Below are 22160 nucleotides of genomic sequence, written 5' to 3' on the forward strand. Positions count from 1 at the left end.
TCACTTTTTCATCTCTTTTTAGAGCCTAACACTGGGTTAGGTGTTAGGTAGGTTCGCTGACACTTAGCTACAGGAACGCTACTTGAGCGAGCTCTGCCAGCCAGGAACTCATCCCACTCAGGTGATTCTTCACGTCCCCCAGGTGGCGCCGCCGCGGGAGGTTCAGCAGGTGCACAGGTTCCCGCCAACAGAGCGTTTGAAACATAGCGGCCGCAGGGGAGGGAAGAGAGCCCCTCAGGGCCACCGCCTCGTGCTGCCCGGACCTGCTCCGGGTCCCCGCAGAGGCGACCCTGGCCTTAGCTCGGACGGAAACGCTCTCCACGAAGAGGTCTCCCAGGCGCTGCGTTTACAAAAACAGACGCTGTCCGGTTTTGCCTGATGGTGACAGGAAGCGTGGGGAGAAAGTGTGTTCAAGGGTTTAGGGGTGGCCTGAGAGCGGTCCTCGCTGACTGCACCGAGGAGGGCTCTCTGGGAAGCCCGGCATCCTCCCGGGTGCGCATCCCCGGCAGCACAGACCCAGAGCCGCCCCTCACGGAGTCCGAACTCCGGCGCCACGCCCACTGTGGGCGGAGCGGCGTCATTCGCGCGAGAACGCGCCTCGCCTGGCCTCTTCCTAGAGCGAAGTCTCGCGAGAAGCAGCGCAGGAGCCGGCCTGCAACCTGCCGGGGCGGCTCTGGTAGGCGCAGCTGGTGGAGCGGCCGCCTCAGTCCTCGCACCGGCGGGATCCGGTTAAGTAGGCGGAGGGAGCGGAGAGTCGCTTTCGTAGCTTTTCTCCTCGCTCCTCAGTGGACGTCTCGGGGGCCGGCAGGTAGGAGCGGGTAGGGCCGGTGCGAGCGGCTGGGTGTGCGGTGGAAGCCGAGGGCGAGGCTGGCTGCTGTGACCGGGGTCTGGACGGCTGGCGGCGGCTCCTGGAGCGTGGGTGGCGCTCGGGGCTGCCGGCTCAGGCACCGGTGGTCCGGAGAGGCGGAGAAGGATGTTGTTTTTTTGGGTTAGGAGTCCGGAGGCCTTTCCCCAGGGGAAAAAGGCGATTTTCTTACACCTCCTTTCCAATCTTCTTTCCAGGGCAGAGTAAGCCCGTGCCCCGCCCCTTTCCTGTCATCTTTGGGCCACCGCAGCGACAACCCTAAGAGGGCGCATCACAATAGGGCGGTGAGTAAGGCTCCCAGTCTGGGGCTGAGGTGGTGGGGAGTCGCCCTTGGGGTGGAGGATGAGACACCTGTAATGTGCTGCGTGGTTTCATCCTGTAGCCGTATCAACAATGGTAAAGCTTTGTTTTCCCCTAAGTTGCGCAGAGATGCTTCTCATTGATTCTGTGCTAGACACAAGACTTCTGACACCTCTTATTTTTGGGAATGGGCTTGAGGGGAGCTGAGGTTTCGCTTAGGAGTTTGTTAGTGTGGGCCAGTGTGCTTAACCTCGGCCTTTATTGGATTCCCATTTCTTTTTTTCCCTCTTTGGAATTTTGACTCTTGGCCCCTTAGTGGTATCTGGAGTCCGTGACATGCTAAAACAGTTTTCCACTTTGTGTACTTAGTATAATGAAATGATATTATAGTCATCTGTAAGAGTCTTCATTTTTATTTAACAGTCGGTATGAAGCAAGACAATGTATTGATTGGCAGTTGGGTTTCTTTCTGTTCTTTCCTGTTTCCCTGTGTATCTCCACTAGTCAAAACTTTTAAAGAGGGGTTTAGAGTCGACTTTTGAACGAAAGAGACTGTAGAAATTGGAATAAAAGATACAGTAAAGCATGTGAATGTAAAGGCTGAAAGCGTGTCTGTACTCTAGAGTCTGTCTGAACTCAACCCTGGACATTGAACCAAAGACTGATGCTTGAATATTAAGCAGAAAGCAGTAGAAAGTTCTTAAAAATTACTTAATGGTATATAAAGATGAGTTAATGTAGTTCGAGAAGAAAACAATAATTTTTCCTAATATAGAGCTTAGTGTTTAGCTTTTATTCTTATGGGTGGAGAGAAAGTAAGAAGGAAGCTTCTGAAACACGGAGTGTGCTAAGGACGCAGAGTGAAAGTTCCAAACAATGCTTTTGAGTTTTTTCACACTCCGGTTGTGGTTGTGCACACTCTACTCCCAGCACTGGGGAGGCAGAGGCAGGCGGATCTCTGAGTTAAGGCCAGCCTGGTCTATAAATGGAGTGGACAGCTAGGGATCTGTTAAACAGAAGAAACCCAGTCTCAAAAACCAAAAACCAAACTAACTCTTCCAGGCAAAAACCAAAAACCAAACTAACTCTTCCAGGCGGACTTTTTACCTACTCTGTGTTATCCTCCCACCAGTCTGAATTTTGTTCTATTTCATGTTTTTTTGTTGTTGTTCTTCAAAGACTTGTGTAATTTTTGTTTGTTTTGTTTTACTATTATATGAAATAGTGAAGAACTGTGGTCTGCTTTGTGGCCTTTCACATTTAAATACTAGTGAAGTGTACAAGTGATCTGGAAATACAGTGTATTCTCAGAGATAGGGATGAGTAACGTTCACATGCCTTCAGGTACTAGACAGATAATGAGCATGTCAAATGTACTAGCTTCTCTCTTGTCTGAGAGGCATCAGTATTTAAGTTCGCCTGATTAATTGTATATATGAACATGAATGTGGAATTAATCTTCAGCTTTTTAAGATTTACTTTTAATGTATATAAATGCTTTACCTGCATGTACACCTGCATGCCAAAAGAGGGTGCGAGATCCCAGCATAGATGGTTGTGAGCCACCATGTGATTGCTGGGAATTGAACCTAGTACCTCTGGAAGAACAGACCATGCTCCTAACTACTGAGCCATCTCTCCAGCTCCCAGCCTTCTTAAAAGAATATACAAACTCTAGAATTTTAAATGCAATTTCCTGATTTTTCAAATACCGACAAGTAAAACAAAAATAGCTTCTTGTGGCCCCACCAAACCTAATTATATTTTAACATTTGAGACTTATTTTAGAGCTATATTTTATATCCTGGTTTTTAGAATTAATTAACTAACTAATTTTTTTTTTTTTTTTTTGGAGACAGGGTTTCTCTCTGTGTAGCCTTGGCTGTCTTAAACTCATTTTGTAGACCAGGCTGTCCTCAAATTCACAGCGATCTGTCTGCCTCTGCTTCTCCGAGTGCTAGGACCCAAGGTGTGTAGCACCACACACAGCTCAGAATTAATTTTCTAACTAGAAACAAAGGTTTAAATTAACTCTGCCAGTTATTTGGAATTAAAAACTTTTGAAAGAATTAGGGGAAATGTCAAGTCTTATTAAAACCAATAGATGGGTTTAGTGCCCTTTAAATACAGTGCTACAAATTAAACAGGTACTTTCTATAGTAGTGTCTCCTTGTCTACACTTTTGATTTTGTAGTTTTACTGGTTTGAAATTATTAAATGGAAAAATTCTAAATAAGCTCGTAAGTTTTAAATTGCATACTGTTCTAAGTACAATGATAAAATCGTGTTTTTCACCCTACCTGCCCAGAGCATAAATTACCCCTTGTCCAGTGTGTCTGACCAGAATGTGCTACCCATCCACTTGCCACTTACTTGGTTATCAGACTGATGACTTTACAGTATGTTCAAGAAACTTTATTTTATTTAATGATGGCCCACAGTATAGAAGTAGTGCCATTACTAATTCATATATGTTAACAAGAAGCCATAATGTGCTTCTTGTATGTGAGAAAAATGAAAGTTCCTAACTTCATAGGGAAAGAAAAAAGATCACATGCCCAGGCTGCTAAGATGTGTAACACTCTAGTCACAAACTTTTTTCCAGGGCATATTGTTACAATTTTTCTATTTTATTATTAATTACTGTTGTTATTGTGCCTAATCAATAAAGTTTTCCATAGGTATGTATATGTAAGGAAAACCATAGAACACCTGGGATTCATTTGCTACTAGTCACAAACTTGAATATATACTTTAAGAGGGGACTGTGTTAACATTTTTACTATGAGAATAACTGATGAAATTTCTTGGTTTTATACTCTCAAGTGTCTTAAGAATATATTGGTTTATTTAGACTTCTTTATTATAATTGTACCTAATATGTAAATTTAAGTCCAGATACCATCTATAGTCCATTTTAGGATTCGAATACTTAGTTTTTGTATACCTTACCTCATTGTGTCCCTGGGCATTGGCTTTTACCAGAGGAAATATGGATCCCCTGACACATGGGGAAGCAAGAAGCTCAGCATTGGGCTGAAGAAGGTATGATGTGAAGGAGACACTCTTGTGTCTCTTTACATATAGTCTATTGATTTAGATGAAGTTTTCTAGTAAAAAGAATAGGTACTTTGATTGGACTTTGAGCCTAATACATAGAATGACTTAATGGCATTTGTGGAATTGAACCTTGTGGATTAAAACTCATTTACCTATTACTAGGAAGTATTTTAATCCCATAATCTGCTTCATGCTTTGTTGGGCTGTGAGGAATGGGAATTTCCATAAACTCAAGTCCCAAGAGATAGATCTTGCAAAGTGAAGGCCTTGCAAATGCCCCTTTGTTACTGTGCAGTTGTACAAATGACTGACTTTCACAACCAAGTTTATTATAACTTGTATGTAGACTACAAAGAATATTGTTTTTTATGTCAGGATTTTTGAGGGGATTGTTTTGAGATTTTTTTTATCTTTGGCCCAGTCTTTTTAAGTTCAGCTAGGCTGATATCTCTTTATCAGCTTCCTGCTTCTCTCTAGAGCAAGAGGTAAAAAGAGGAGACATGGTTATGTTTTTTTTGTTTGTTTGTTTGTTTTTTTTTTTTTTTTTTGAGAAGATTTCCCCTTGTAGCCTTGGCTATCCTGGACTTGCTTTGTAGACCAGGCTGGCCTCAAACTCACAGAGATCCACCTGCCTCTGCCTCCCTGAATGGTTTCTGTGGTTAAGATGTCCCTATTTGAGAGTATTAAAAACATTTTTTATTTATTCTTCTTCTCATATATTGCATCCTGACCACAGTTTCCCCTCCCTACTCTTCTCCCAGCTCCTCCTCTCTTCCCCAGATGCCTCCTCCTTGTTTCCCTTCAGAAAAGGGCAGGCTTTCCAACCTATCAAACAAACATGACATATCAAGTTGCAATAAAGCTAAGCACATAACTTCCTATTAAGGCTTAACAAAACAACCCAGTAGGAGGAAAAGGGTCCCAAAAGCAGGCAGAAGAGTCAGAGACAGCTCCCTCTCCCACTGTTAGAAAGTTCCACAAGAAGGCGAAGCTACACAACCATAACAGATACACAGAGAACCTAGGTCAAACTCTTATAGGTTCCCTGATTGCTGGTTCAGTCTTTGTAAGTCCCTAAGAACCCCAGGTTAGTAACTTGTTTGTTTGTTTGTTTTTAGGAATTTGTTTCATATTTGTGCAGATTAAACTTGTTACGGTGGAGGGGGGTGGTATGGAACATCATTTCCCCTCATGTTTCTATGGTGACTTATAAAGTAGCAAATGCTCTTGCAATTAGCTTCCCCTGCCCCCTCCTCCACCCTCTGAAATTATTTTTCAAATGAAGAGTAGAAGGGACCGAATGTACTTTGGTCAGTGCCTTTGGTTGTTTTGGGGTCTCCTGATTCTTAGGACATACATTTTCAATATATTCATCTGTATGGTAGGTTTATCTGGGCAGGCTGGACCTCTGTGAGGGAGAAGGAAATGGAACACCTACATTTCTAACTGGGTAAGTGTAATTTACAGCTGAAGTGATTTGGACAATGGTTTTGGTTATATTTTTAATCCTCACCTATATAACTTCTTCATTTTGTTTCTGCGTTGGTTTGAAGTTAAAATTATGGCTGAGGTAGGCTGTGGGGAAGAAATAGTTACAGATGTTTTTAATAGGGGAAGAGTTACAAGTTGGGCATCCCTAATCCCAAAATCTGAACTCTAAAATGCTCTAAAATCTGAGTCTGAGCATCCACTTGTTCATCAATCTAAAGGATCATTTCATGTGTAAAATTACCTTTAGAGTATGTGTGTAGGATATTTATAAAATGTAAATGAACTTTGTGTTTAGTCTTGGGTCCCATTTCCAAGAGAACCTAAATGCAAACATTCCAGAATTTTAGAGAAAAAAAAAATAATCCTCAAATAATTTGGAATCTGAAATGCTTTTGGCCCAAGGCATTTCAAATAAGGGATACTCAATCTGTTGTGGAATTTTGGTTTTCTTTCTTTAATAGAATGTTATATAGGGGTCAGGCTAAAAGTTGCAGTTTCCTTAATATGGCTAGCTGGATTTCTTTGTGGTCCTTGAAACTGATACCTCCTTGCTAAGAAGGTAGCAAACTATAACTCCAAAGTAGAAGGTGAGCAATAAAAATTCAGAGATGCTCTCTAGAGAAAGATGAAAACGGGTGCTGAGTGTGTGTAAAGGCAGTGGGGATACAGTGAGTCAGGTACAACTCTAGAGTATTTGGATGTCAGATTTTTTTATTAGAACAGGTAGACACTGTGAGCACCAGTCTGAAATCTGAATAATTCCAGAATCTGGAACTTTTGTCATTCCAAGCATTTTGATTAGTGTATACTTTGCCTATTTTCAAGCAGTAAAACATGAAGAGGAAAGAGTGTGTTAAATATACAACCTATGTCACAGATTTCTGGAGATTGTATGGTATCATTGCTTTATCTTTGCCAATAAAAGCAAAGATACTTTGTTAGTAATTTAATTTTCTTCTGTTTAAAAATGTAATGTACTGATTATATGATAGCACTAACCCTTGCTATCCAAGGAGGATTAGTGTTAACCACCATATGAATACGAAAATGTTTAAAGTGGAGTAATATTTATGTATAACCTACATACAATAAATTCTCTATATGTTGTCATTTTGAAATTATTTAATGCTTAATTCATTGTAAATTCTATGCAAATAGGGGGCTGGTGAGATGGCTCAGAGGTTAATTGAAGAGCATTGGCTGTTCTTCCACAGGTCCTGAGTTCAATTTCCAGCAACCACATGGTGGCTTATTAACCGTCTATAATGAGATCTGGTGCCCTCTTCTGGTGTGCAGGAGTACATGCGGACAGAATATTGTATACATAATCAATCAATCAATCCTAAAAAATTCTATGCAAATAGTTGTTCTACTGTATTTAGAGAATAGTGACAAAACTATACATTCGTAAGGTAGTTAAATCTGTGGGTGTTGAATATGAGAATACAGAAGGTTGATTACTCATTTTATCGTTGTAGAGAAAAGAAATGATAGTATTAGGGGACATAAAAAGTTAGCATTTAATATTTGGCTGGGTTTGGGATGAGAGTCTGTCATAGTGAATCACTGAGTAAACTGCTACTTGATTAGAAACTATGAATAAATAATTTTCTAAGATCATTTAAAATTTTAGTCATACTTTATTCTTGAGTTATTTGGAATCATTTAGGTTTAAGTTTAAAGTTCACTGTTAGTTCTTTGACATTAAAGTTACTTAATCTCTTTAATAATGTTTCCTAACATGAAAATGTATATAGAACTTAATAGTTAGGGATTTAAAGATGAAAGGAAGAATATTTTAAAATGTTGTATAAATAGTAGAACAGTATATCAATATAAATATTTAACACTTTGGTTTTTTGGTTTGTTTGCCTAGAAGATAGCATATTGGCATTGTTGCTCCAGCTCCCCTGCCTACCTGCCCTGCTTGTGTTCTTGAAACACACTTAAATTAGCACAGTTAATTTACATACATATTTGTCAGTCTCATTCAGAGAGGACAAGTTCAGGTTTTTGTTTACAGCCTTTGACATTACAAATCTGTAATTACAGAAATTTTCTTTTCCTTTATTCTGATAAACATTAAACAGTAGGAAGCTCTACTTGTTTCAGTGTTGGTATCTGTTCTCTGTTATTTGGTAGTCTATGTAATTTGAATGACAGGTAGAAAAAAAGAGGTCTAGGGGACTGGAGAGATGGCTTAGAGGTTAAGAGTATTGACTGTTCTTCCAAAGGTTCTGAGTTCAATTCCCAGCAACCACATGGTGGCTTGTAACTATCTATAATGAGATTTGGTGCCCTCTTCTGGCGTGCAGGCATATATGCAGGCAGAATACTGTATAAATAATAAATATATCTTAAAAAAAAAAGAGGGGTTGGTATTTGAAAATTCTCTTGGAATGTATTTTAAAAACCAAAATATTTCTTAATTTAACTATTTTACTTCCCACTTTAAGATCTTTGACTCTTATTACCTGTGACAAGTAGGACATTCTGGATTTTTTTGTTTGGAGATATATTAAAGGCCAAGTTAAGAGTAATTTATTATTATGTGGGTGGATGAGTGGTAAAGAGTTGTAGAGGATGGACATACTACAGAGTATATCTGAAGACCAGAGAACAGCTTTATGAAATCAGTAACCTTCCACCTTCATAGGGGCTCTAGGGATTGAACCCAGGTCACAAGGTTGTAGTACCTTTGTCCACCAAGTACTTTTTGTTTGCCCCCCTCCCTCCATAAAAATACATTTTACAGCTCAGTTACCTAAGAAAGAATTGCAGGTAAAAGTTTTTGCAATAAATAATATTATGGTTTTCTCATTTTTGGATAGGCATTTAGGGCAGTTTGTTTTACAGAGTATGGTCTTGAATTTAGTTTTCTAATGTCTAGAAAGCAAATGGTGGTCTGCTCCTTTAAACTCCTCATTTGTTCATTTAGAGGCTGTGTGTATGTTTGTGTATGTGTGCTTTTTCAGTGCCAAGAATCAAACCCAGGGCCTTGTGCTTTGGCATGCTAACAGGTGCTGTTGCTAAGCTGCATCCCTTAGCCATGTACAGCTGTTTATAGAAACCTGTAACTTCACATTTGATAGTTAACTGTAGGACACTCTTCATTTCTTTTTATTAAATTCTCCCAGATTGCTCGTTTCTCTTTTAAAAGAGAATATTTAGTTATTAGAGACTAGTGGGACTATTAAACGATAATATACAAAAGGACTTTAAAATAATTAATTTTCTAAAAAGTTTGGAAGAGAAAACTGAAGCACACATGGATCAGGACTTCTTAGTTGATTAAGATAGTAAGTTATTCCTAGTAATAGGAAGGCTGAGCCAGTAATGCAGATGGCCAGTTTGCTGAATGTTTTGTCCCAGTGCCCCTCTGCTAGGTTACTTGTACTATATTATGAGGAGTGTGAAAAATGCTTATTATGTAGTAGAAGGAGACATTAGAACTTCTATTTATATTGGGTTTTTACTGCATGTTTTTTTTTCATTTTCTTTTTTATATATTCATTCTTACTACATATGTAATACTGCTATAACAGGATATGTGAATTATACATATGCTTAATGTTAGTTGAGCTCAGACTGTATTAAGAAAGGGTAAATGCTGCTATACTTTAGTTACCTATGCATGCCTAGTAAATAATAATTATTTAACAGTAGCCTTAAATAGCTATTAATTTTGAAATTGTTTTATGATGAGAACTTTGAAACACTTCTTGTAAACTTAGATTTCTTTGGAGATTTTTTTTTCTTTCTGATTTTAAAAGTAATGTATATAGCATGTAGTTTGAGACATTTACTTAGTAAAGGTGGAAGAAGAAAGTGGTACCACAATTCTGTGACACAGTGGTACTTGTTACTATCCACAGACATGTTCAAACATACGAACTCTAAACACACTCAAAATTGGAATCATTCTATATGGGATAATTTAAAATTTTTGTTTGAGAAGTTAAAAGGAAATTCAGATAACATTAATCAGTTCCTTATTTTTGAAAGTTTGTTTCCCCCCACACCTTCTGCCATAAATGCTTTGATGAAAAACTTATTTTATAAAGTTTATTTAAATTATTGTGTTAGAATATATAATTACTTTAAAAGTTTATCTCTTAAACTTGAGTATCTGTTTTTCCAATACTTTAATTACCCTTGCCACTATTGGTTATCATTCAGATACATCTTTGATCGGTTAAACAGCTGATTTAAAATTTGTCTCTTTCCTTTTTAGACCATTTTGGGGTGTGTGTATGTATGTATGTATGTATGTGTGTGTATGTGTGTGTGTGTGTGTAAGAGTAATCCTTTATGTTATGTTATAAAATTTATATTTGCCACTTATCTTTCTTAGTTTAATGCTTTATGTCGTCTGATGCCTCTGGAAGTCTTACAGTCTCAGCTCCAGTTCCTGATGTCTTCAGTGGGCCTTTGCTAAAACTGCAGCATATGGCAGCTGATTATACTAGAATTGCTGGTACATGAGAATTTTTTGCCTTAAAAAATTGCTACTGGCTTTTAAAAAAGATTTAAGTATATGCATCTGCATATTTCTGTGCCTCTGAGTGTATGTATACATCTGTGCTCAGGTATGCACACCTGTGAGCATATGGAGGCCAGTAGAGGGCACCACATTCTTCTGAGCTGGACTTAAAGGTGTTTGTTGGATGCCTGGCTTATGTGGGTGCTGGGATCCGAGGTCTGGTCCTCACAATTGTGTAGTAAGTGCTCTATTATTATTAAGTTTATTTTTTCCACTTTACATCCTAGAACAAAGCCCCCTTCCTCTTTTTCCCTCCTCTTCTCCTGGTCCCACCCTCCTTCTCACTTCCTCCCCCCCATTCTTAGAAAAGGGAGCCCTCCCCCGCCGTTAACTCACCCCAGCACATCAAGTTGAATCAGGACTGAATCATTCTCTTCCACTGAAGCCAGCAGGGCAGCCCCACTAGGAGGAAGTGATCCAAAAGCAGGCAACAGTCCATGTCACAAACATATCTTCATATCCCCCACCCTTCACCCCTCTTGCTAGGGAACCCAGTGTAGTAAGTTGTTTTAACCATGGAGCCATATTTCTAGCTCCCAAGGGAATTTTTCTTTGTTTTTTTTTTTTTTTTTTCTTCTTCTTCTTCTTCTTCTTCTTCTTCTTCTTCTTCTTCTTCTTCTTCTTCTTCTTCTTCTTTTAATTTAAATGTGAAACTTAGTTTTTTTTACTTTGAAAAATCAATATTCACCTATTGTGTTTTCCCCTTGACTTTGTTTTTATGTTCTATTTGGGGAAAATAAAATAAAATAATATCAGGAAAGAAAGTCTTCTGTTTCAGAATCTTATATACCATCTTTTTAGTGCTTACTGTTTTGAAATGCCATCACTTTTTATTTTATTATTGGCATTTTGATGAGTTGTGTATTAAATCTGAGAGATGTTATAATGTAGTGGGAAATATCACCAGATTTGACTGTAGAGATATGCATCCCAGCTTTAATTTGCTATATTATAGATGCTAAAGCAAGTTACTGAGATCAGTCTTAATTTAAAGGTATTTAAATATGATTTTTTTCTCAATGAGACACTACTCGGATCTCTAAGTTATAAAGATATCTAGGGAGTGTTTTTCTGTTATCAAGTGGTTTGTTCCAGGGCGATGAAGAAGAAAATAAAAGAAAAATAAAAAGGAAAAGTAACTTCCTTTATGGAAAAGGTTGTAATATTTTCTTCTGTGCTGACAAAAAAACAGTAGCTACCAGCCTTCATGGACATTACAGCCGCTTAGCTTCAAGAACGTGATGGTCATGTCAAACCCCAAAGAAATAGCTATATAATACAGGCACATGTGGCTATTCAAATTGAATTAATTTTAATTTAGGTATGGTGCAATAGTTCTGAAATCTGAGTACCCAAGAGACTGAAGCAGTTAGATCGAGGCTAGCTGACATTGTGAGTATATATATTTTTTAAAGATTTATTTATTTGTTTATTATGTATACAGTGTTCTGCCTGCATGTATGCCTACACACCAGAAGAAGGCACTTGATCTCATTATAGATGGTTATGAGCCACCATGTGCTTGTTGAGAATTGAACTCAGGGCCTCTGGAAGAGCAGTCAGCTCTTAACCTCTGAGCCATCTCTCCAGCCCTACATAGTGAGTTTAAAGCTAGCCTAGATACTGGTGATACTTTTTCTAGAGAAACCAAACAAAATTCTTTAGTTGAAATAAAACTATCTTTTTTGAGCTAGGTGTGGTGTAATACGCTTTTAATCTTATCACTCAGGAGGCAGAGGCAAGAGGATCTTTCTGAGTTCAAGACCAGCTTAATAGCAGTGCTAGCTAGAACTACATATAGAGACCCTGTCTCAAAAACCAAACCAAATCAAAAAGAAAAGAAAGTAAGCAAACATGCTGGGCAGTGGTGGTGTAAACCTTTGTTTTGATTTTGTTGTTTGCTTTTTTTTTTTTTTTTTTTTTTTTTGAGACATGGTTTCTCTGTGTAGCCCTGGCTTTCGTGGAACTTGCTATGTTGACCAGGCTGGCTTAAATTCAGAGATCCAGCGCTGGGGAAACAGAGACAGGTAGATCTCTGAGTTCAGGGCCAGCCTGATGAGTTCCAGGACAGCCAGGGCTGTCTCTAAACCAAGAAAAGAAAAGAAGCAGTTGCTATCTTTTCACCCTTTTTAAAGTTTTAAAAAAATATTTATTTTATTCATGAGTGTTTTGCCTGCATGTACGCAAGTGCACACTATGTGTGCCTAGTATTGGTGAAGGCCAGAAGAAGGTGCTGGGTCCCCTGGAACTGAAGTTACAGATGGCTGTGAGCTGCTGTATAAGTGTTGGGAATGGAAACTAGGTTCTCTGAAAGAGCAGGAAGTGCTCTTCCCTACTAAACCACTTCTTCAGAACTTAGTTTTTAAAAGTTATAAAAGCACAAATTGTGCATTGAGCGGATGTTCTCCATACCTCCCCCGCCCTCATGGCTTTCCTCCCTCCTGTCCCTTTTGTTCCCTTAGTTTCACTAATGTCAAATATCTATGCATAATTTTATACTTATCACTATAAAATCTAGGAACCACAAATGAGAGAAAGCATTCATTTATCCTCCAGTTGCATCCATTTTTCTGCAAACCACATATTCTCTTTATGACTAAAAATATATCCATCGAGTATAAGTAGACTATATTTTCTTAGCCTTTTTTTCTGTTGTTGGACACTGGGTTGAGTCAATAACTTCACTATTAGGCACACATTGATATGTAACTATTGCAATATTTATCCTTTGAGTAAATACCCAGGAATGCTCTAGTTGGGTCACTTGGTAGGTCTATTTTTAGTTTTTTTGAGGAACATTCATTATGCCTTCCATGGTCCTAGTTTACAATTCCATTAGCAGAAAGAATTCCCATTTGTCAAATCATTTGTTCTTTGTTTTCTTCATGACTCTCATTCTGGTGAGGGTAGACAAAACCTCAGTGTGTATTTCTGTGATAGCTAGTGGAATTGAATGTTTATTGGCCATTTGTATTTAATCTTTTGAGAACTGTTTATACATTTCATTAGCCAGGTTGTATTTCTTGTTTAGACTTTTGTCCATTGTATATTCTAGATACTAACCTTTTGTCAGATATATAGGTAGCTAAGATTATCTTCATTCTGTAGGCTTATCTACTGGGTTGATTGCTTCCTTTCTTTTCAGAAGCTTTTTAGTCTTTTGAGGTCTCATTTGTCAATGACATTATTTCTTAAGTGACTGGAGTTGTAGTTAGAAACTAAGTACTTGCCTATACTTTTTTCTTGAAGCATTTCTCCCTACATTTCTGTCTAATAGTTTCATGAAAGATAGAGGTCTATTTTCCTTCTACATATGGATACAGTTTCCCCGGCATCAGTTGTTGAAGAGACTTTTTTTTTTTTTTTCCAGTGTATGTTTTTAGCATTTTTGTCAAAAATGAGGTGGCTGTAGCTGTAGGTTTTATCTTGTCTTCCTTCTCTGTTTCACTGATCTGCATGTATAGTTTGATGTCAGTACTGGTTTGTTTTGTTACAGTGGCTCTGTAGTATCACTTGAGATCAGGTATAGTGATGCTTCTAGCATTATTTTTGCTCAGGATTAGCTTGGCTGTCTGGAATCTTTTGTGCTTCCATATGGTTTTTAAGGATTTGTTGATGTTGCCTTTTCTATTTCTGTATATAACATTGGAGTTTTATGGGGATTACATTGAATATATAGATTGCTTTTGTAATCTTCTTCCAAAACACGACTGTGGGAGATCTATCTTCCAGTGTGCATTAGTTTTTTGTTGCAATGACAAAACACCATGGTCAAGGCAACTTACAGAAGGAAGGGTTTACTTGCGTTTATGGTTCCAGAGGGATAAGAGTCCCTCAGTAGCAGGACAGGGAAGTCTGGCTGCAGGTACGTAGCGTGCCTAAAGCAGCAAGCTGATAGTTCACATCTTAACCACAAACAGAGCAAATAGAAATGACAAAAGAGTTTTTTTCCCCCATGTGTCCAACTCCCAGTGGTATATGCTTCCTCCAGTAAGTCCACACTCCTACACCTCCCCAAACAGTGCTACCAGCTGGGACCAACTATGCAAACATCTGAACCTATGGGAGACATCTCATTCAAACCTCTATGTAGTGTGCTCTTCAATTTCTTCAGTTTTTATTGTAAGAACATCTTTGATTTCCTTGATTAGTTTTATTCCAAGGTTTTTATGCATGTTTTTTTGTAGTTGTGAATGAGGTTCCCTGACTTCAATCCCAGTTTGTTATTAGTAGTTCTAGTAGCCACATTTCAGGTGCTTAATAATGCCACAGCCACTGTTTGGATATCACAGATAAAAACATTTTTGTTTTCATACAGTTCTTTCTGTTGGGAAATACTATAATCTAGAATTTGCTATGGGGTACTTTCTAGACAAGCAAAAAATACAAAGGAATGAAAGTTTTGAAGGAAATAATAAATAGGTCAAAGTGAAGCTGCATTAGTAAACACCGAAGAATGCATAGCATTGGAAAACCATCATGAAAGAAAAGATAATGTGTAAGCTATTTAGAGGCTGCCGCTTCTTAGAGCTGAATGTGATCTTCGATTTAGGCATTTTAGTAGCTTATAGGAATTTTGTCTGTTCACCAGTCAAGGTGATTTGCTTTGATTTTAAGATATTTCTGATTTTGAAGGTAAAACTATTTGAACATAATAAAAAGAGAATAGAATCATAAACAGAAAACAAAGTGATATTTTAACTTAAAATTGTATTTAGTGGTTTTAAGCTAACCATGTTAAGCAGATGTTTGGAAATAACCTGGAATTCAGAAAGATCTTTAAACATTTATTGTGCCTTTAAAACAAGAAAGGAACAATTAAAAAAAAACTATTAATAGTTTGATTAAGAAGTACATACTCTGGTACACAGAGAGAGGGAAAGAAAGGAACACCAGCTGGGCAATGTAGAATTTAAACAGCCTCAGCAGTTTAAAGATTGAAGCATGATTTCAAGTACCAGGCTTGCCTAGGATTCATAGCAAAACCCTGTCAAGAAAAAAGCAAAATAAAGGGAGAGGGAGGGAGAAAGGAAAGGAGAGGAGACACAGGAAGGAAAAAAGGCAGAGATGAGGTGAGAGATCAGTGAACAAAAACACTACCTGTTTGTAGTCTCAGTGCAAGGAAGGTGAAGACTTGGAGATATCTGTGGCTTGCTGGCCTGCCAATGTAACCTGATGCTGTTCCAGGCTTAACTGAGAGAGTGTGTCTTCAGAGAAGATGGAACTGTGTCCTGCAGAGCCATACCCAACTTTGAACTCTATCTTCCATGTATGTAGTTCATGAACACACAAAAATTGTAGCATGGGGCCTGAGGGTGTACCTCTTTGGTAGAATACTTGCCGTCATGCGTAAAACCCTAGCTTTGATCCATAGTACTATAAAAATTAACTCTTACTTTGATTGCAACAAATCAGAAAAGACTACGCTTTGACAGTGGAAGGGGCTTCTATGTGAAGTAAACAATCATCTTTGAGGACTATTGGGAGAGACCTAGGACTCATTTGATATCTTTAAAAATATTTTCATTGGATTTATACTTAATTTCCTCACTACATCTGTTTCCTTCCATCCTTCCCTGTCCGTATGTGTTGAAGATAGAACCCAGACAAGTATGAGCTATTCCCAAAGCTGTATTTCTCCTTTCTTGATCTGTGTTGCTTAAGAGCAGGTATTGTTAGAAATTGAATTATAATTTTTCCATTAGTGCTATTTGCCATGACTTAATTGTAGGTACAGTTGAATGATAATTCTCTGTTAAGACAAACCACTATAAAGGCTTCTTATAAATATTTATATTTTTCACTTATACTTTTCTCTGCATTAGTGGATCATATTACATGCCCTTCAGATCTTTCATCTTAGTTAATTAGAATATTTTATAAGTGCTTATATTCAGGTTACAGTAAGCTATACTAAGCTGTGGGCACATAAACGTGAATCGTGCTTTGTTTTTGACCTCAAGAATCAACTATAATGAGGGACACATGGAAGAAACATTTTGCTAGTCTATATGTGTTGATCTTATGTACACAGTCAAAACAGAACTATACTTAAGCAGTTATTAAAGAATAAAAATACTATTAAAGAAAATTTCTATGACAAAGCCACTTTCAAATACTTTGTTTAACAGTATTTTTAAAATTTATCATACAAACCATATTTAGAAAATTTAACTAGTGTAAGAAGGGAGACCATGGAAAATAAATTTCCCCTTTATTTCTACCTGCTAATTCCAGACATTGTATTAAATCTGGCTTATCTGTTTCTGTAAAGCTTTTAATATTAATTCACTTTGTGTTGTTTGTCATAGCGGCTCCAAATAATGTGTTGTGTGTTATTAGATGTACCCTAGCTCTTTGCAGCTCTACTCTTTTTTTTTTTTTTTTTTTTTTTCTGCTCTTATACTGTCTCCTTACTCATTTTAGTGCTCCTTACAGCTCAGGCTGAATTTCCATTTTACTTTTTGATACTTATCATTTCGCTTTTTAGATTCCTTTATGTTACTCATCAAGACTTTTCTTTTAGATCTTTGGGTCTATGGGCCTTTGTTTGAATGTAAAGAGCACTTTGAAATTTGGTAACCCAACATCTGGGTCCACATAGTCAGTTTTTATCAGATCCCTTTACTGTCTTGTTTCTTGGCATGCCACAATTTTTAGTTTAAACCTGGCTGTTACAGTGTTCCTGTGAGGGTTGTTCTAATGGCTACTGTTATGCCAGAACTCAGGCATACTTATCTCTCTACACTGTAGAGCACCTCTGTCAGTCTAGTTCCTCCCTCTTCAACCTTCTTACTCATTGGCTTCATATATGGGGGTTAGGGGTGGGAGCAAGTCCGCAGAAGGAATTCTTTCTTGCACCTGATGTTATTTGATGTTAGCCAAAACTTGGGCTAAGATTGTAGTCAGATTTTTGAATTCACTTTTTTTTTTTTTTTTTTTGTGGGGGATATATACTCTTTTTACTTCCAGCCTATTTGCTAGTGGTCTCTGTTCTTTGACTTACCATAAAGGTTTCAGTTTTCTGCTGCTTGTGTTATATATGATTAGGGAGTACACTGAGTTAAGAAATGTCAAATCATAGATCTTGTATCATACAACTTTTGATGGTAGAGTCTCCTAGGGAAGATTCTTCTGTAGTCTATGGTTTTCTTTCTTTTTTTTTTTTTTTTTTTTTTGTTTTGTTTTGTTTTGTTTTGTTTTCTGTCAGGTTCTCGGGAGTTATCTATCTCCTCTGTACGTAGAGCTTGGCAATCAGCCAAGGATTTGAGCAAAGTTAATGCTCAGATTTTGGGTCTTTACTACCTCTTTCTGTTTTTTTTCCCCCCTACTTTCAGTGTATCTGCTTTAAATTCCTATTTGTACTTGCAGTTTTGAGGTTTTCTCATCCATGTTGAGCTGCATGGCTTTCTGGTTTTTTCACCCTATTTGTGAGCTATATAGACAGAAGACTCTTGAGCAAAAAGTTTTTGTAACTGAACTTAGGCTTTATTCCTTTTCTTTCACTATGATTTGCTTTTGAGGTTTTTTTTTTTAAGTGTTTTAAATAGGCTTTAATTTTTTTTAAAGTTTTATGTATATGGATGTTTTGCCTGCATGAATGTCTATGTAAAAACTTGGGTGCCTGGTATCATGGAGGCCAGAAAAGAACATTGATCCTCTGGAACTGAAGTTATTGATTTTATGATTTGATGGTGACATGTTGGTGCTAGGAATCTAGCCAGTACTGTTAACCACTGAACCATTTCTTCAGCTCCTGTTTTAAACAGACTTTTAAAAATAGCCTGTTCAGGTTAAATTGTTTTCTGTAGAGAAGCTTACCTGGCTACATGTAGACAGAATTCTTGTTTCTTGGATTTCCATTTGTTTTAAAAAAAATTTTGTGTGCCATGACAATATGTGCAGTGTTCATGTCCCTCAAAAGTCCCACAGTTCTGGTGCTGGAGTGATGGCTCAGTGGTTAAAAGCCACTGGCTGCTTTTCCAGAGATTCTTAGTTCAATTTACAGCAAACATGGTGGTTCACAACCATCTATAATGAGATCTGGTGCCCTCTTTTGGTGCACAGGCACATGTGCAGGCAGAACACTGTATACATAATCAATCTCTGGAAAATAAATAAATAAATAAATAAGCAAACAAACAAACCCTACAGTTCTTGGTGTTCCTAAAAGTGACTCTTTCATTTCTTGTCAATTAATTTATGGATTTATGTTACATTCCATGGGAATATTTAAAGTGGGCTAATAAAAAGGAAATTATAAATGTTTTCTAGAACATTTCCAATTTTTTGTTATTTTTACATTGTCTTAGTTATTTTCTATTGTTGTGACAAAGTATAAAGACCAAGGTAACTTATAAAAGAAAGCATTTAATTGGGTTTACAGTTTCAGAGGGTTGGAGTCCATGATGTGAAGCAAAGGCATGATGGCAGGAAATCTGAAGAGACAAGAGCTGTCTTTTTAGAAATGACAAGTCTTTTCTTGGAAGCCTGCCCTCAGTGACACACCTCCCCCACAGGCCATACCATCCAAACCTTCCAAATAGTTCCATTGATTGGAGACAAGTATTCAAATATACGAATTGATCTACCACACACATGTTATGTATTTTCTGCTTTTCTGGGTGCTATAGTCTCTTTTATTCCTAAGTTGGAAGTTTGCCAAATGATTTTAAAGTTTCTGGTTTTTCAGAATAATTATTCTAGGCTCCAGTAATGTTTAATGTTTAGTTAGTTAAAGAATTAACTGAGAACTTAGGTGTCTTTGACTGCTGTGTTCACAAGTGATCCATTTGCTCATTGGGATAATCTTTGCTCCTATTGGTCTTATTTGTTGTTGTTGTTTTTATTTTTTGTTTGTTTTTCAAGACAGGGTTTCTCTGTGTAGCCTTGGCTGTCTTGGACTCCAGTGTACAGGCTAACCTTGAACTCAGAGCAGTCCACCTGCCTCTGCCTCCCTGAGTGCAGCTCTGTTGCTTATTTTTATGTAGAGGTTACTATTATTTCTTACCAGTTGTAATCACCTTCAGCTCTGATTATTTGTCTTTGTATTTAAGCGAAGGTTCCAAGCCTTCTATCATTGTTCTCCCTTAAAAAATAGATTGTATGTATGTGGGCAAAAGTGGGGAGAGTATGTGTTTGCCATAGTGTGTGTAAGGGGATTTCTGTCATTCTCTTTCCTCCTCTCTATATAACAATATCCAAGAGAAAGGAAAGTGGAAGTAATTGAGTCATCTTTCTCTCAATTGACTTTTGGTCCTCTCCTACAAAAGTGTACAGACCTAACCAACAGGCCTAACCTCTACAGTAGAGTATTTCTAAATTATTGGAACATAGACTATTCTGTTGCCTTTAAATATGAACAGGGTTGTATTTTTTTTTTTTTTTTTGGAAACTTTTTAGTACTTCAGTAACTGCTTTTGAAAATCCAACAAAGTACATTGTAATTTTCTACTATGATGTGAATATTTGGGATTCAATTGCCAGTTTTTGAAGGAACTTTTTAAGGTAAGCAGTTTAGGTATAAGAAATGGAGAGCAATTAAAAGTTTTTAGAAAGTTGATTTTTTTTCTTTTTCTTTTATTTCTATTTTCTTTTAAATTTCATTGAAACAAATGTGCCATTAAATGGTGGTGAGGAGACTAGCCTTTTTTTTTTTTTTAATAGAAGGCAGCAGTTTTATGGATGAAGAGGGAAAGAAGGAACTAAGAAAGTTTGGGTGTAGATTTGATAGGGGAAAGTTAGAAGTCAGGGATGACTTCAGACATTTTAACTTGGTGAATAAAGATGGCCCACCTGATATGAGACACCAAGATGATGAGGCCATATAAATAAAACCCAGGAAGGTGTTTTCCCAGTGTTGATATTTGTCGTTAACTTAAAAAATTATCATTATTATTGGTAGTAGTGATGTGTGTGTGTGAGTCACACATATGCCACTTCATGAATGTGAAGGTCAGAGCACAGTCTTTAGGAGTCAGTTCTCCCACTCAGGCTGTAAGGCTTGCAGGAGAGCTTTTACCCAAGGAGCCATCTTACTTGCCCTGTGTTTGACTTTTGTGAACAACTTCTCCTTAATTCACTCTATCAAATCCGGTTCAGAAATGAGTGTAGGGAGAGAATACTGGAGCCAGTGTTAGATTTAAATAATTTTGCTAAACAATTTGAACAAAGTTATTTACGTTTGTTTATCATTTGGTTTGCTGGTGGTGATGACATGTGGATGTTCATATGTGGGGTCACAGTGTAAGTAAAATCTGATCTGTTTTCATGAGCAGGATTATTTCACATACCAAATTCTCATTGTTTTCGTAATCCTACCACTGATCAACATTTGGGAACTTCAGCAAAATTACCAAATTTTTGAGGTTATTTTCTGTTCTACATATGACATTATAAGGCCACCGAATATACTTCTTTTGGTTTTTTGATATAGTTTCTTTGTGTGGCCTCACCTGTCCTGGAGCTGATTCTGTAGACTAGCTGGCCTCAAACACGCAGAGATCCGCCTGCTCCTGCCTCCCAAGGGTTGGGGTTGCAGACATGTGCCACCACCACCCAGGAGATATACTTTTAAAATGCTTAGCTATTGTGTAAAAGCTATTGAGTTTCTTTATAATTTTGGCAGATTTAGTAGTTATCAGTTTTGAATTTATGAAAAAATATTGATGGATTCATTGATAAAGCATTTTGTGGTAATTGCACTGTAAGGAAACATTAGGATAGCTGTATACATACATTTATCAGCAAAAATTTAACAACTTCTTCAGCATCAATTTGGTTAAGGAAATAATATTGTTACTTGATGTTAAGATGCTTTGTACCACTGGGGAATATAGTTTAATGGTGGATCACATGACTAGCCTCCATGATGGACGTCCTCAATTTAATCCTTGATATGGGGTAAGATGCATCTTAACTTTTGGCAGTTAAGAAATATTCCAAGTGAAAATTTATATAAAATAATTATTCTATGGATTGTTTTTACTTTTGGATTACTGATTAATGTTACACTTACTTAGTATAGGTGCTACATTATTGAACTGTTGTACAGTGATAGCAAATTTAGCAGATAATATCAAGTGGAAAGTACCTATGAAAGACTTCTGAGGTTAATTTTATTCTGATTTACGGCATTTTATGATTAGTATTTTGTGGTCTACTTACAACTTTAGAAGTACATCACAGTAATCTTAAGTATATAGAATTCTATGGCTGTTTTATTGTGCATGGAAGAGACTGAAAGGTCAACACTGCTCTTTTATGTAGGTTATGGGTGCTACATGTGTGCTTTCAGAGCAGTAGTGTGAGGAAACTGGAAGTGGGATGGCAGGACGGCCTCATCCCTATGACAGTAACTCCAGTGATCCAGAGAATTGGGATCGGAAATTGCATAGTAGACCTCGTAAACTTTATAAACACTCAAGGTAGGTAGAAAAATATATATTTCCCATATCAAAGCTTTGTTCAGCCTGATTATAAAAACCACTGCTTCATTTGATTGTGGCAAGTGTTGTCAGGATGTGGCGTCATTTACAAAGCACTGTGCATGTGTGTTTCTCCTGAAATAGCTTTTAGAGAAACATGTCTTTTAATTTTTTAGTGTTTTTGTTGCTTTGAATACATTTGCTTCTAGATTATGTTAACATTTTAGTTGACTCCATAATTAGGTGTTACAATTTGATCAGTTTGGAATCCTGACAAGTTAGGTTAGTTCTTAGGTACTTTAAAGTGCCTAATAGATGTTTATGTTTTTTGTAAAATACACTGTGTGTGCAGGTTTCAGCTGACAGTTTATGTTTGTGTCAGTGGTTGTTTTAGTACACTTTTTAAGTTTGGAAAATGTATTCTGTGGGTATACTGATCAAACGGGAACCTCCGTCTTTCAAGACAGACTCTACT

General features: G+C 37.4%; 1 protein-coding gene across 4 annotated transcripts in view; it reads left to right on the forward strand.

Annotated features, from left to right (window-relative positions):
- Positions 1–653: 653 nt before the first annotated feature.
- Positions 654–22160, forward strand: part of Btbd10 (BTB domain containing 10) — a 53686-nt gene continuing 32179 nt past the window's right edge. The window contains exons 1-4 of one of the 4 annotated variants that reach the window (XM_055627637.1): positions 654–808; positions 1063–1149; positions 5611–5675; positions 21528–21685. In XM_055627637.1, coding sequence (XP_055483612.1) covers positions 21585–21685 — 101 coding nt within the window. In that variant the 5' untranslated portion in view covers positions 654–808; positions 1063–1149; positions 5611–5675; positions 21528–21584. The remainder of the gene's footprint in view (positions 809–1062; positions 1150–5610; positions 5676–21527; positions 21686–22160) is intronic. The other 3 variants (XM_055627639.1, XM_055627638.1, XM_055627640.1) reach the window with 3 other exon arrangements.

This window comes from Psammomys obesus, unplaced genomic scaffold (genome assembly GCF_907164565.1).
Source record: "Psammomys obesus unplaced genomic scaffold, mPsaObe1.curated_primary_1811, whole genome shotgun sequence".
Taxonomy (NCBI): Eukaryota; Metazoa; Chordata; class Mammalia; order Rodentia; family Muridae; genus Psammomys; species Psammomys obesus.